At 39.2% G+C, this 15,949-nt stretch overlaps 1 protein-coding gene across 1 annotated transcript in view; it reads left to right on the top strand.

Moving 5' to 3' along the window:
- Window positions 1-1,060: 1,060 nt before the first annotated feature.
- FYB1 (FYN binding protein 1) overlaps window positions 1,061-15,949 on the top strand; it is a 169,674-nt gene continuing 154,785 nt past the window's right edge. Inside the window, exon 1 of the mRNA XM_007951587.2 lies at window positions 1,061-2,219. Within this exon, the coding sequence (XP_007949778.2) occupies window positions 1,082-2,219 (1,138 nt within the window). The 5' untranslated portion in view covers window positions 1,061-1,081. The remainder of the gene's footprint in view (window positions 2,220-15,949) is intronic.

The following is a 15,949-nucleotide window of genomic DNA, read 5'->3' as shown; positions in this document are numbered from 1 at the left end:
TTACTTCTAGACAAGAAGGATAGAGATTTGGAAGCAGGACCTCTGCGAAAGAGTGATATCCTAAAACTTGTTATAGAAAGGATAAGGCTGGTGAAGAAAGGGGTCCAGAATTGGAATTCCAGTTAATCCCTGCTGCTTCCCCTTACCTTCCTCAGGTGCCGCCAGACCACACCCTCTGAAAGGACCACCTCTGCCGTGAACATACTCTCCCTGCTAAGTGTAGATATAGCTGAGTCAGCAGTACTAATCCTTTACAAACATGTAGAAAACTCCATTTTATTACAGTCAAACCTGTGAAAGCTGGAAGCTGTGTAAGGTGGAAAACTGCCAGAGGGAAAACTAAAATATTTTCCACTAATACCAACAGAAAAGTGCTAAGACTGCGCCTCATCAGAGACTGAAAACTTAACAGACCCAGGAAAACAAGGCAGTTCTGTAGCATTCCAGCTCTTACCGGTTTCCACTGTACTTACAAAAGCAAGTGGATTTTTCTGTCTCATCTTGCTGTTGGCCAATAGATCTTAAATGTGGATAGGATTAAGAAATCACCTACAAACCACTGTGAGAGATGGTGAACCTGACACTGATGTTTAATGCACGCAATCTAAATGTCAGAAGAACTTACTTTCATTTTTTGAATGTAGTTTCTATTTAAAAGTCTCAATTTAACATATGAAGAAGTCATTTGTTAGTCACTTCCATATTTTTCAAGTAAAAAAAAAAAAGATCAATATCAAGTTAGAATAAATCCAACACAATAGCTAGAGAAACAGTGAGGGAAAAGGGAAAAGGTAAGTTATTACTTTAGAAAAAATAAACATGTCAGTCTAAGTCTAAGACCAAAAGAAAAAGTAGATGCACAAAAATAGCCCTCCCCTTTCGAGAAATTCTCACAACGTATTTTGCCATAGAGGAAGGTAAGTGTTACAATATCTCGCTAACCAATCAACAGCACTGTGGGCCTCAAACCAGGAAACCTTTTAAAGTATAGTATTTTAAACCGTGCAAGTGAGACTTCTGGCTCTCAGCTAGTTTTTGTTCCCTATATTTGTAGGATGGAAAAGCAGATGTGAAGGCCCTCATGGCGAAGTTTAACACAGGGGGTAACCCCACAGAGGAGGTTTCAGTCAACAGCCGACCCTTCAAAGTCACAGGGCAAAACTCATCTTCAGGAGTACAAGCAAAAAAGAATTTATTCAACAACCAAGGCACTGCCAGCCCTCCTGCAGGACCCAGCAACGTGCCTAAATTTGGGTCCCCAAAGCCACCTTTGGGAGTGAAACCTTCTTCTGAGGAAAAGCCTGACAAGGAGCCCAAACCCCCATTTCTAAAGCCTACTCCTGGAGTCAGCCAAAGGTTTGGGACACTGGCAAACTCGCCCAACAGAGAGCCTGAAGTGAAAGTGGGATTTCTGAAACCTGTAGTCCCCAAGCCCACCAACTTGCCCAAGGAAGACTCCAAACCTGTGTTTCCTCGGCCTTCTGGGAATAAGCCGTCACTTCATAGCATACACCAAGACAACGACTTAAAGCCACCAGGCCCAAAGCCGAGGTCTAATCCTCCAGCCCAGGAAAATGAACAGAAACAAGTCTTCCCAAAGTTGGCTGGGGTTAAAGGCAGGTTTATGTCAGTCTCTCAAGATCAGGACCCCAAACCCGTTTTCCCGAAACCCACCTTGGGCCAGAAGCCATCCTTGAGCACAGATGCCTCCCATGAAGACGAGAGCCCGACAAAGAATGTATGTCCACAGAGAGGACCTCCAGCTCCCCTAGGACCCAAATCTAAACCCAGCCCTTTAAAACCAGCAAGGGAAGACCCAGAAAGTAAAGACCCTGCAAGTGATACCTCAAGTTCACCTTTTCCTGGAGTGGTTCTGAAACCAGCAGCAAGCAGAGGGGCTCTGGGTTTCTCCAAAACTGCTGAAGAAAAAAAAGAAGAGAGGAAGATAGATGCTGCTAAGAATGTGTTCCTGAGCAAAATGATTCCAGAGGAATCAGCCTCTGGGGCTCCTCCTGCCAAGTTCCCTAAGGCGCCATCTAAACTGACGTTGGGAGGGCCGTGGGCCCAAAGTCAAGAGAAGGAAAAGGCAGACAAGACTCCAGCCACCCCCAAGCAGAAGCCACTGCCTTCCTTATTTACCTTGGGCCCCCCTCCACCAAAACCCAGCAGACCACCAAATGTTGACTTGTCGAAATACAGGAAAACTGCTTCTGGAAACAGTGAGTTCTTTTCTCAATTTCTGTTTCAGATGTTTCTTTGCACAGCAGAGAATATTTTAATTTCTGGAGGGAAAATAAGTTAACAAGGAATGATGCCATAATGAGTACTCATGAGTATGTGATGAATTTTCTTCAGCACTTGTTTGTTTGTTCTCTCTCTTTTTTATTATTTTATTTTTGGTGTGGGAGGTCTGGTGGTGTAGTGGGTAAGGCATTTAGCTGCTAACCAGGAGGTCAGTGGTTCAAGCCCACCAGCTGCTACATGGGAGAAAGATGGGGCAATCTACTTCCGTAAAGATTTACAGCCTTGGAAAACCAATAGGGGTTGCTATTGAGTCGGAATCAACTTGATGGCAGTGGGTTTGGTTTGGTTTTGGTGGGAGGTCTGAGAAGGTAGTTCTGCCTGAGTTCTATGTGGGCATTCTGTGGGAAAATGCCTTTGTGAGCTGGTTTTGGGAGAGAGAGACATCCATTTGATTGATGAATGGCTTTGCTTAATGACCAACATTTAATTTACTTCCTTACTTGAGTTTCATTTCTGTTGAAAGTGACTGAGGTGTGTTACTACCTCAAAGAGTTACACAAAATGGTGAGCAAGCCTCTAAGAAAGAGCTTATCTACCAGATAAAATTTTTCTCCCCTCTCCTCCAGGGGACATTTCCTTAACAAAGTCTGGTGGCATTTTTTGATTGTCACAACTGAAGAGTTCTACTGGCATCTAGTGGGTAGAGCACAGGGATTTTGCTAAACATCCCACAATGCACAAGAATTATGCCACAACAAAGAATCATCTGGCCTATGATGTCAGTGGTGTGAAGGTTAGAGACTCTCCTCTAACTGATTTTAAATACTCACACAATTCCTCATACATTTTCTAAGACTCTATATTCAAAAAAGAGATGAACAGGACTCTTATGAAGGCAATTTCAGGTGCATATTTCTGGCTATTTTCTATTTCTTTTTCTAATTAATTAAGTAGTAAATACCATAGCCAGGCTAATAAGTCAACACAGTTTAATTTGCTACCAGAAACAATGCCACAATAGAGTGCCATGTGGTATATATAATTCAATACTGAATGACTTGGTAAAGTCTTGTAACTCTGAATAGTGGTAAGATGAGTAAGATCAATCCTGCCCTGAAAATGTTCAATATTTTGGGCAAATTACATGCAACTGTTGCTTATTTTGGGGGAAAAAAAGATGTTTGCGAATCACCATAACACTATGAGGCATTTCTTCTCCTTAAAAATTATAATCTAAATAAAACAGAAGATGCAGGACTGGGGAAAATTTCATTCATGGGGTTGCCCTGAGTCGGGGTAGACTCCACAGCAATGAAAAACAGAACAATTCTGGGCCTAACAGTTGTGGAGATGGTTTGTTTTTTGTGTTGTAGAAACAATTTGTCATTGTTATCTTCCTGAGATCAGTATTATTTCTGTGTTGATAAACAGATTAGTGATCAAATCCTCCATTAGTTCTGTCTTGTGGAAAGCAAGTTCGCAAGGACCCTCTGATGATCTATCCCCTAGAAAGATTCAGTCTTGTTGCACATGGTGTTTCTTCCTCCTCTCTGTCATCTTGTTTTAATTCTGGCCTGTACCTCAAAACCTCTATTCTTGTGAGACTTTGTAAAACGTGTTTCTTCTGTATCTCAGTTAAAAATTTCACTATCATAACTTTGTTTTATGGAGGTAATATCATGCCACAAGAATCATTCTGACATTAAGCAGAAATCCCTTGGAAGTTTTCATGGAAGTTCCACTCCGTGACCAGGTTTGGTGTTAGGAACTGTTGTCTGAAGCCATACTTTCAAATGGTGCTAATAAAGTCTTCTTTCAGTCTCTGCACAGTGACCATAGAGGTGGGTCAAGCAATCTCAGTATTGAGCTCATTTTCAAGGCAATAAAGCAATAGATTCCCAGGCAAGATTGTAAAGCATGCAAAATGTATCCTTGCACTCTGTATTGGTTTCCTAGGACTGCCATAACAAAGTGCCACAAACCAGGTGATTAAAACAACAGTTCTAGTCTCACGGTTCTGGAAGCTAAAAGTTTTAATTCAGGGACATACTATTTCAGAAGGCTCTATAGGGAATCTTTTCTTGTTTCTCCCAGTTCTGGTATCCCCACATGTTCCTTGGCTTGCGAAGTATAACTCCCAATCTCTGCCTGTCTCCACATGGCCATCTTTCCTCTGTCTTTCTCTGTGTCCCTTCTCTTCTTTTTACAGAAATTTTACTCAGATTAAGACCTCCTCCTACTTCAGAATGGCATCATGTTAACTGATAACATCTTCAAGGACCCTATTTGCAAGCAAGGCCCCTTTCACAGGTACCAGGAGTAAAGACTTCAATATATCTCTGGGCAACCCAATGCAATCTTCTCCTGTCCTTCAGCAACAGTTCCCCCCTCCTGATATGCCTGCCCTAGTCACACCCACTTAGGTGCTCCATGGCAGAGTTTAGATTCTAAATCCTCTCATCAACACCCCCCTACCAAATCTCTGATCCTTAACGATATATTGTGCTCCACAAATGTTCACCTCTTCCTCTACCTCCTCCATACATCAAAGCTCCATCCTATAAATTTAAACTGACCTCAGTTTGTTGTCAGAATAGAGCAATGTGACTTAGATCCGTAAGTTCTGAATAATACCCCTTTAAAGCATTTGCATTAAAAAGAGATACACATACTTATTTTTTTCATTTTTTAAAAAAGAAATTACATTCTGCTTCAAAAAACAAATAGCGTAAAATGTATTAGATGTCCTTGTAGATCTTGTCTGCCATTTGCTTAGTCTTTCAAGCCTCTGCCCCACAGAAATCATTCTTCATGGTTTCTTATGTCCATCCAATGTTTCTTTATGCTTACAAGAAAACATGAATGTAGATCCTAATCTTCCCACTTTTTACACAAGAAGTAGCATATTGGATTCAACACTCCAGCTCTGGGTTTTTTTTTTGGTTTTTTTTTTTTTTTTTGCTTTAAAAATAAATCCTGGATATCTTTCTATGTTTTAATAAAAAACAACTGATTCTTTTTTAGAACTGCATAATATTCTGATAAGTGGATGGGTAAGCTAGTTGATTTAACAATTTACATTATTTCTAAACATTTGCTATCAGAAATAATGCTGCAGAGAAAAACCATGTATGTACAGGTAGTCACCAACTTAAGATAGGGTCCCATTCCAATGACTCCCCATTGACTTGGTTCTGGTATAAGTCAAATATGTCTTTGCGGTTCAGTGTAACTTGAACACGTCATTAAATCGAGGACTACTTGTATGTCCAAAAATAAGCATTTATTTTCTGAATACAGCTGGATCTGTTGACCCCTGATTCCCTCACTACCATTTTTCCTAAATCATGTTAGAAGTAGTAAGAAATTTAGCATTCCATTTAAGAAGGTTAAAAAGATACCAAAATTGAAAGCATACATTCATGGTTTGTGGTAGCTGGATAACAGATTTAATAGTTGACAAAGAAGTAAATTTTGTTGTAGCAAAACAAAAAATTCTGAGATTCTATTTTTGATCCTGAGTGGCAACTTACTAACTATGCACATCCATAAAGATATGAATGTATAGTACATATGATATTTAGAAGGGAAAGGTACTTTAAGGATCATTAAGTACAATCATCTCCGGCATTTTGTGAGAGTTGAGGCTCAGAGATGTGAATTACCCAACGTCATATACTTGAGATTCAATTCTATGTCTTCAGATTCCAAGTTCAGTACTGTCTCCATTTATCATCCTGCTTCAATATAATATGTATGTTTGCCTATGTTTGTATTTTCTGTGTGCATGCATAATGCAGTTATATTGAATATATATGTGTGTGTACTATTACAAATGTGTATGCATACGATTGTGATGTCTCAAGGCACTCTAGTATGTGTTGTCTCATTTAATTCTCACAGTATCCTATTAAGTAGGTAGGGTAGTTTTAATGATCCCATTTTAAACAAAAGTGCAAAGTGTCTAGCGAAACAGAACAGTTACTAATAGACTAGGGACTAATAGGGGAATTTTTTGCCATATAATGTGGACTTCAGAATCCATAGACCTGGGTTTTAAGCTCTACTCATTTATTTCTCAGCTGTGTAAACTTAGGCAAATTGCTTTATCTCCTTTCATCTAAGTTTTCTTTATTTGAAAGAACATAATGGCACTTATTTCACTGGTATGTTGTAAGATGATAGGACAATTAAGGTCCTGTATTAAGTGCTTAATACAGTATCAGAGCTAAAGTAATAGTCAAGCAAGTGAGCATTGTCTATAATTTTATTAATTTTATTAGTATTAAAACTTTATTTCCAGCCTCGTAATTTTTTCATCATTTTATATTACGAAGATTATTCTAGGAGTCACAAAACTGCACTTGACATATGTCCTATTTGTAATGAGTAAATTTATTTTCATCAGATCAATGTTTTCAAAGTCCAAGATATATGTAAAATCATGGCAAAGAGTTGAACAATGGCTACAGAGAGGTTTGCCACCAGATGTACCTGGAAATTATATCTTCCCTCCCCCTTCCCAACACAGAGGATAGAGAGCACTAGGTGAGGTCCAGGTGGCACTAGGTAATGGTTGCCAACAGATTTTATTGCCTCTTACTGACTGAAACCAAGGAAAGTCATTTGGTTCAGCCAAACAGAGGTATAGAATGACCACAAAGGCAGAATTAATGGATTTTATCTCAAGACACCGGTGTCATCAAGATCAATACTTTCAAAGCCAGTGTTGTAAGGGTGCTTTCTTGGCACCCCCCCACCCCACCCCCCCAGTTACCTGTCATCTTGGAAGAAATAATGATATTTGCCCAATTTACTATGGCTTGTGATCAGTCACAGTGGCTTGGATTGGTCACTTGCAGGGCAAATGCTTCTGGATCTGCTGCTGCAGACCCTAACGTTTTCTGGGTGGAGCTTTATTCCAACCCTGACAAGTATATACTCCAAACACAGCAAGGTACACAAGCATTTTCATAAAGCAGAGCTTCACAATAAATGACTTGCTGCATAGTTTAATTAGAAAATTTACCCATTTGTTTAGAGTCAGATGGCAAAGAAGATTATATGCTTTAGAAAAAATGAGACTCTATTAGTACATGTTTATACACTGAGATTAATAGATACTGGTTGGAACAAAGTGAAATGCTTTGTCGGTGAGCTTTACTCACAGAAGTTCATTTTTTAATAGACATAATTATGGTAGTGTTCTAAGTAACTAAAGCTTTATCTAATAATAACCTTTCAAACCTATTTTCTTAGCCCTCTACTTCTTTCTTTCCAAGTTCACATCAAATTCCTTAAACCTCTTCCCCAGACATACCTTCCATCTTCTATTGCATTGGGACAATCTACTTCCGTAGTGATACTGCCTCAGAAACCCAAGGAGGGGTTGCTATGAGTCAGGGCCGACTCGACAGCATATAACAAAAACATAGTTCACAGAGGATTACATTACCCTGGGTATTATTCCCAAAAGCCCAGTGACACAGGGACTTATGGGGAAACTTAAGCTCAAAGAGGTTAGTTAGCTTGCCCAGAGCCATACGTGTCTCAGGACAAGGCTGATACTCATGTCTTTCTAATTCCATTACATCTCTCATGATGTATAGGCTGTTACAATATAATAAATCTACATAAATGAAACAACAAAAAAAGACATCCCTATTCCTTGCCTTTTCTCTGTCCTTTGGTTAAAACATGGTATTGTTTGTTTGTTTGTTTGTTTAATTATAAAGACTACTGTCAGCTGCATGAAGATGGGGACCAGGTTCCTTCCCATTATATCATTTGGAACACAGAAATAATATAAATTCCTGTTAGTTTTTCAGATCTGCCTTCCCATAAAAGTCTACTAAATCAGAATTGAATAATAATACCCTCTAAAATTTACCCATGACTTTAACAAATTAGGTAACTCCTGCTCAATAAACTTGCACTCATTTGAATAGAACTTAATTAAGAAAATTAAAAAAAAAAAAAAAAACACTGCCATCAAGTCTATTCTGATTTATAGGGACCCTTTAGCTTAGATGCAGAGTTAAGCGTATACACAGTCTGTGTTGTAGATCTTTATAGTTCACCTAGGTATGAACCATTAACTTGAAAATAATGTGTTATTTAGCTGAATATGGAGGTAGAAACTTTTTTTTTACCCCAGAAAAATTTAAGATACAAAAGTCCAAACTTCACAAAATCCATAATATCAAAATATTTTCTGAACTAAGCCTTGCTTGGGTTCCTTTTCATGCCTAGACTAGTAACTAAAGGATTTCTTTCCAAATATGCCTCACCAGCATAGCTTGTATGTTGAGAAACCCTGGTCCAACTACAACTTTGTGTGTAGGAGTTCATTTAAAATCCTACTAGGACTTATTCAATTCAACCCCTTTTTGATCTTGATCTTAATACTGGAAAGAAACTAAGACTCATTTTTCCATGTATTCACTTTTGGAGTCATCAGTAAAGCATCTTGACAGCTAGAGATATAAGCCAGCATTCCAGATGTATTAGAAGAGGGATCATGGTGGGAAAGCAGGCCCTGGGTCGTGCAAACAACTGTGTTAACCTGCTTTGCTGAAAATTGAAAGGTTGACATTCAGGGAGCCACACAGAGAAACTTCAGAAGAAAGGCCTGGCAATTTATTTCTGAAAAATCAGCCCTTGAAGACCATGTGGAGCACAGTTCTACACACATCAGGTTGCTGTCTGTGAGACTCTACCATGTTGTTGTTGTTGTTATGTGCCGTCAAGTCGGCCCCGACTCATAGCGACCCCTCCTTGGGTTTCCGAGGCAGTATCACTACGGAAGTAGGATTGCCCAACCTTTCTTCCGAGGAGTGGCTGGTGGGTTTGAACCGCCAGCCGTCTGGTTAGCAGGCAAGTGTCTTAGCCACTATGCTACCAGAGCTCCCGTGTTTTTTTTGTTGTTGTTGTTTTTCAGTGTGTGACACAGAGCGACATGACCCCCTCCTCACTTGCTTATGTGTCACTTTAGCTAATCCAGCCTACCTCAGTTCTGATCCAAAAGGTGCTTGGCTATTTTCATAAGCAAGTAACTTGTTTCTGTGAGAGAGTGAGATTTTCCTTTACAGATTCTGAAACTATACTCGATCCCTTTCTATTTCTTCTCTTTTTGCATGTGCCCTTTTAAAATGACCTCATTAGCAATTAATATACAGAAACCCATTTTATGTCAGTGTGTGACAGTATTTTTCAAATTGTTGCTCCTAGCCATTATAGGAAAAAACCTTTATAGGAATATGCTCAAATGCACTTCAAAAATTTGGGCAAAACCGGTTTCTTCATAGCAGGTTATCTCCATGCATTATTGTGCCACCATATGCTTGGAATTGACGAACAAGGTACATAAAAAGCAGCACTCCTCCAGGTAGATTTAATCTCAGAACGCTTTCTCCAAAGCTTCTCCCAGCATCTGGGAATATTTCAGAATCCTGATTGAGAAACTGCAAGTTACACTTTCTGGAATTGGAAACTGCAAGTTACAGACTGGAATTGGAAAGTTACGCAATTCAGTGTAGTTCAGCTTCAGGTGGCAGCAAGAACACCACATTGCTCTACTCTTTGATTCTCCAGGAGCGTGGTGCACTTTTATGCAGGTACCCACTAGTGTTTAACTTGAGCCCAAACCTAATCTATTTCTATTGCCTCCTTGATCACTGGAAAGCAGTTTTCCATAAGACCTCTAAGTTGAAACTTCTGACAAATCACCAACCAACCATTAGGTCATTTTGTTGTAGTTGTTGTTAGTTGCCATCAAGTTGGCTTCCTCTCAAGGAACTCTGGTAAGTGAACTGTGTGAGGCATTTGGCTGCTAACCAGAAGGTTGATGGTTCAAACCGCTTAGGTACTCCATGGAAGGAAGACGGGCAATCGAATTCTGCAAAGAGTTACAGCCTTGGAAACCCAATGGGGGTCTCTATGAGTTAGAATTAACTCAATGGCAGTGAGTTTGCATCTTTGTCTCTGTCTTTTTGGCTTGTTCTCATGGTGACCTCATGTACGACACAAACAAGTGTTGCCCAATCCTGCACCATCTCCTCAATCATGGGTGTGCTCAAGTCCATTGTTTTGACCCATGTGTATTTTGAATGACCTCCATCCAAGGAAGCTCATGTGCCAGCCCTGTGTCGGACAGTATGCTATTGTAATCCATAGGGATTTAATTAGCTAATTTTTGGAAGTAGATTGCCAGGCCATTGTTCCTAGTCTTAGTCTAGAAGCTCTGCTGATACCTGCCTACCATGGATGACCCTGCTGGTATTTGAAATATCAGTAACATAGCTTCCAGCATCATGCCAACAAGCCAGCTACCACAGTATGATAAACTGACAGACGGGTGGTGGTTAGGCAGGTTTGTTGTGGTTCTTTGGTGCCATCTAGTCAGTTGTGACTCAGAGGAACACTGTGTACAACAGAATGATCTGCCTGGTCCTGGACTATCTTCACAATTGTTGCCACGCTCAAGCCCATTATCGCAGCCGCTACATCAATCCATCTCATTGAGGGGCTTCCCCTTTTTTGCTGACCCTCTACTTTACCAAGCATGATATCTTTCTCCAAGGACTGGTCCCTTCTGACAATATGACCAAATACAATAGGCAAAGTCTGGCTATTCTCGCTTCTAAGAAACATTTTAGCTGTACTTCTTCCAAGACAGATTTGTTCATTTTTCTAGCAGTCCATAGTACATTCAACATTTTTTGCCAACAGCACCAGGCACTTTATCTAGTTTTATGCTTATATCAGAAATATGGAAAAATAGCCTAATTAATTGACATTATATCAACTTAATAGCATTTATGCAATATCCAAAAAGATATGGCCACTTGTGACATAAATATTTTGTTTCACAATGGCTGACTTACCCTCCAAGAATGAAATCTATTATGATATTATTTAGTATATACCATGTTTGATTAAAATCATTCACTTACTGAAATGTTAATGCAACCCACACAGGTAAACTACACTGAAATGAAATTGCAATTTATTTTAAAAAGGAAAAATAAAAAAGACAGTAAAATCTAATCAAATATGAAATACTTGCCAATCTTTAGAGTATCTCATTTGTGGCTCAAAGAAAGCACTTTTAAAATATAAACCTTTCTATTTGGCTGATTTATTTTCTACTGTGCTTACATAAGGAAAATTAAATTTAAAAAAAAAAAAAACAGCTAGGAATATTGGAGCAAATGTATGTCTTCGTGATTAGTCTGCTCAACGGGCAGTAGCTGCCTTCCTTCAAACAAGCTGCTAAAATCATTTCAAAACCAAGACAAATAAATCCTTTAAAAAAAAAAAAGTAGATTTCCAGAACATGTACTTGGCATGAACGGTTCTTTGCCTTGATGAAAACAATTTCTGACTATGATGGCTTCATATGCTAAGCCCCACTCTTTGTACATATGGTTTTTATTTTCAAAGCAAAATGGAATTGACTTTGCTAACAAAGGAGTAACTCCAGTCATTGGGAGAACAAAATCATACCTCAGGAGCAGAACTCCAGCCACCTGCTTTTACAAAAATATTTGGAAAATTCCTGTCCTTTTAGAGCAGTCACAATCAGGATAATAATTTAATGGGCTCTAAAGCTCTGGGCACCATTCTCAAACTCTAGATTATTTGTTTTTTCTAGCATTTGGAAATGAAAGGAAGAAAAATTGGTTCCAAAAATTGGACTGTTATATTAGCTATTAGTAAATGGACTTATCAAGAAATGTATTTATCTTCTGCTTGAATTGCCACCAAAGAAAAAAGATGATAACTTCATTCCTCCTGGCATATCAAATTTAGAAGAAACATCTAGAACACCTAGTAGAAAAGTAACTGAAGGTGAGACATCTGGTTGTAGGAAAGAAAAAAAAAAGTCTGAACAAAAAAATATATGAGGTTTTCTTCCTCCCCAAAAGTAAGAACCCTGCATTGTAGAATCAGCTGTTTATTCTTATTAGAACAAACCACACTGATGTGCAGCTGCTCTACTGCTTGCCACAATGGGTTTTTCAGTTACTGCCATTCTCTCAGCAATGGAGAGTATATTGTTTGGGGGGTGGCAGTAGGCCTGTTGAGGCAAAGAGAGGTGTAGGGAAAGATGCTCACCACATGATGCCATTCTCTCTCTTGGTTTTCTCATAATTCTCAGAATAATAAGATAACAATTTGATTTTCAAAAGCAACCTGTGAGGCAGTGGTGTTAGGTCCCTTTGTGTTGGCTCCAATTCGCAGTAACCCTGTGTACAACAGAATGAAGTACTGCCAGGTCCTGAGGCAAATCATTAAACCAGACAACTAAAAATCTGTCAAAAAAGGCAGATAAATATTACAGGCATCCAAGGTGTATTTGGAGTATTGGAGTATAATGGAGCCTCTGGGTAGTGCAAACAGTTAAAACACTTGACTAGTAACTGAAAGGTGGGCAGTTTGAAACCACTCAGAGGAGCTGTGTAAGAAAGACAAGGCAATCTGCTTACAAAAGTTCACAGCCCTGAAAACTCTATAAAATAGTTCTAGTCTGTGCTTATGAGTTGTAATCAACTCCATGGCATTCACTTTTTCTTTTTTCTCTTCATCTTATTTTGGGATAATTGTTATTCAACTTTTATCAATAAATGTTTATAATAAAACTTATTCAACTTGTATTAGGTGGAGAAAAGCCTAGATTAAATCAACAGAAGATCAATTCTACTTCCTCTTAGTGCTTTAAGATCCTAAACAATACAGTATTTCCTGTCTTTCTTCCAAAAATCACCTTAAAATAGGCTAAGATGTAAGTGCCCCAATCCTATATCAGTGTTTCACTGCTATTCATAAGGTATTTTTAGCAGCTAATTTTCTTCAGAAGTGGACCACCACATCCTTATTCCTAGTCTGTCTGAGTCTGGAAGCTCTGCTGAAACCTGTCCAACATGGATGACCTTGGTGGTATCTGAACTACTGGTGGTATAGCTTCCAATATCACAGCAACACACAAGCCACCACAGTACAGCAAACTGATGGAGGAGTGGTGGATGTCAGAAGGGACTTTGAAACTTGCTCTTGAACAGAGAGTAGCTAAAGCAAAGGGAAGAAATGATGAAATAAACGAGCTGAAAAGAAGATTTCAAAGGACAGCCTGATAGAACAAAATAAACTATCATAATGAAATTTGCCAAGACCTGGAGTCAGAAAATCAAAAGAGAAGAACACACTTGGCATTTCTCATGCTGAAAAAACTGAAGAAAGTGTTCAACCCTCGAGTTGCAATATTGAAGGGTTCTATCCTACTTCCGTAGTGATACTGCCTCGGAAACCCAAGGAGGGGTCGCTATGAGTCGGGGCCGACTTGACGGCACGTAACAACAACAACAACAATTGAATGATGCAGGAAACATCAAAAGAAGGTGGAAGGAATATACGGTCACTGTACCAAAAAGAGGTGGTTGATGTTTACCATTCCAGGAAGTAGCATATGATCAAGGACCAAAGATACTGGAAGAAACACAAACTGTACTGAAGGAACTGGGAAAAAAAAAAAAAGGCAGCAGGGGGGTGCTCTAGGAATTGATGGAATACCCACTGTGTATGATGTTTCAACAAAGGATGTGGCACTGGAGGTGCTCATTCATTTATGCCAAGAAATTTGGAAGACAGCTATCTGGCCAATGAACTGGAAGGGATCCATAGTTGTGCCCAATCCAAAGAAAAGTAATCCAACAAAATACAAAAATTATCAAGCAATATCATAACAAGTAAAATTTTGTTGAAGATAATTCAAAAATGTTTGCAACAGTATATTGACAGAAAATGGCTAGAAATTCAAGCTGAGTTCAGGAGAGGACATGGAATGAAGAATATCGTTGTTAATGTCAGATGCATCTTGGCTGAAAGCAAAGAGTATCAGAAAGATGTTTACCTGTGTTTTATTGACTATGCAAAGGTATTCAACTCTGTGGATCACAACAAATTATGGATAACTTTGAGAAGAATAGGAATTCCAAAACACTTAAATCTGTTCATGAAAAACGTACTTTGATCAAGAAGCAGTTGTTCAAACAGAACGAAGGGATACTGCCTGGCTTATAATCAGGAAAGGTGTGTGTCAGGGCTGTATCCTTTCACCATATTTATTCACTATGCTTAATCAATCTGAATGCTGAACAAAGCAAGAAGCTGGACTATATGAAGAACATGGCATCAGCATTGGAGGAAGATTCAACAGCCTGTGATATGCAGATGACACAGCCTTGCTTGCTGAAAGTTAAGATGACTTGAAGCATTTAGTGATGAAGAGCAAAGACTACAGCTTTCAGTATGGATTATACTTCAACATAAAGAAAACAAAAATCCTCACAACTGCACCAATAAGCAACATCAAGATAAATGGAGGAAAGATTGAAGTTGTCAAGGATTTCATTTTATTAGGATCCATGATCAATGCCCATGGAAGCAGTAAAGAAAACCCGATAACATATTGCACTGGACAAATCTGCAAAAGTCCTCTTTCAACTGTTAAAGAGCAAAGATGTCACATTGAAGACTAAGGTATGCCTGACCCAAGCCACGGTATTTTCAATTGCCTCATATACATGTGAAAGCTGAACAATGAATAAGGTAGACAGAAGAAGAATTGAACTGTGGTGTTGGCAAAGAATACTGAAAATACCATGGACTGCCAGAAGAATGAACAAATCTGTCTTGGAGGAAATATAGCTGGAATGCTCCTTTGAAGCAAGAATGACCAGACTTGTCTCACGTACTTTGGTCATGTTGTCAGAAGGGAGTAGTCCCTGGGGAATGGTAACAAGCTTGTAAAGTATGGGATCAGCAAAAGAGGAGAAGCCCCTCAATGAGATGGACTGACACAGTGGCTACTGTCATGGGCCCAAGTATGGCAACGATTATAAGGATGGCGCACACTGGGCAGTGTTTCTTAATACTGTACACAGGGTTGCTATGACTCGGAACCAAGCTGATGACACCAGACAGTAACCACCACAACCACATAGGTGTCCTATGTACTCTTAGTTGTTGAGGATCTAGACTGCAGCTTACCCCTGACCCCTGCTTTTTCCTGTTTTCCAGCCTTTAGTTTCTTGTTCATCTAGATTGGGTGAGAAAGAGTACACACAGATAAAACTGTAGCTTGCTCCTCAGCTATTTTTCAAAACAAATTTAAAGCGCAAGAAGAATGAAGCATGTCTGTAACACGTATTTTAGTCATCTGTATTTCTCTTAATTAAAGAGAATTGTCTAGACCCAACATAATAAGTTGTTTAACAAACAGAAAACCTCATGGATTATAGGAAGGCCCTGCCTTTGATTTCTCTCAAGCTTCAGTTCTTAGTCCTCATGGGGAGAAACGATAGTACTCTGGCTGAGTGCAGCACAACCAGAAGTGTTTTCTAGACCTTTTGCAAGATCTCTATCTACTAACTAGGGACTCCTGCTTTCTCCCCAACACCTCCATGGTTATCTAGCGCACCTCTTGTTTGGGTGGGATATTGTGAGGCAGCCTGTATTACTAAACCTAGCAAGTGACCCTCCCACTTTCCCCATGGTCTTTCTCATCTCCTAAGCTGTGATTCTTTTTTAAACCTTTACTTTTCCATTCCTTCTAATTCCCTAAATTTCCTTTCTTTGGGGTGAATTAAACCTGTCAGTGAAACGCATAAAAATGCACTGAGCTTTATGGAGTGAGATGACCAAA

The sequence above is a fragment of the Orycteropus afer genome, unplaced genomic scaffold, assembly GCF_000298275.1.
Source record: "Orycteropus afer afer isolate SDZICR_OR568_19922 unplaced genomic scaffold, OryAfe1.0 scaffold00300, whole genome shotgun sequence".
In the NCBI taxonomy this organism is placed as follows: Eukaryota; Metazoa; Chordata; class Mammalia; order Tubulidentata; family Orycteropodidae; genus Orycteropus; species Orycteropus afer.
The sequence above is the reverse complement of the archived record's forward strand: the minus strand, read 5'-3'. Positions and strand labels throughout refer to the sequence as shown.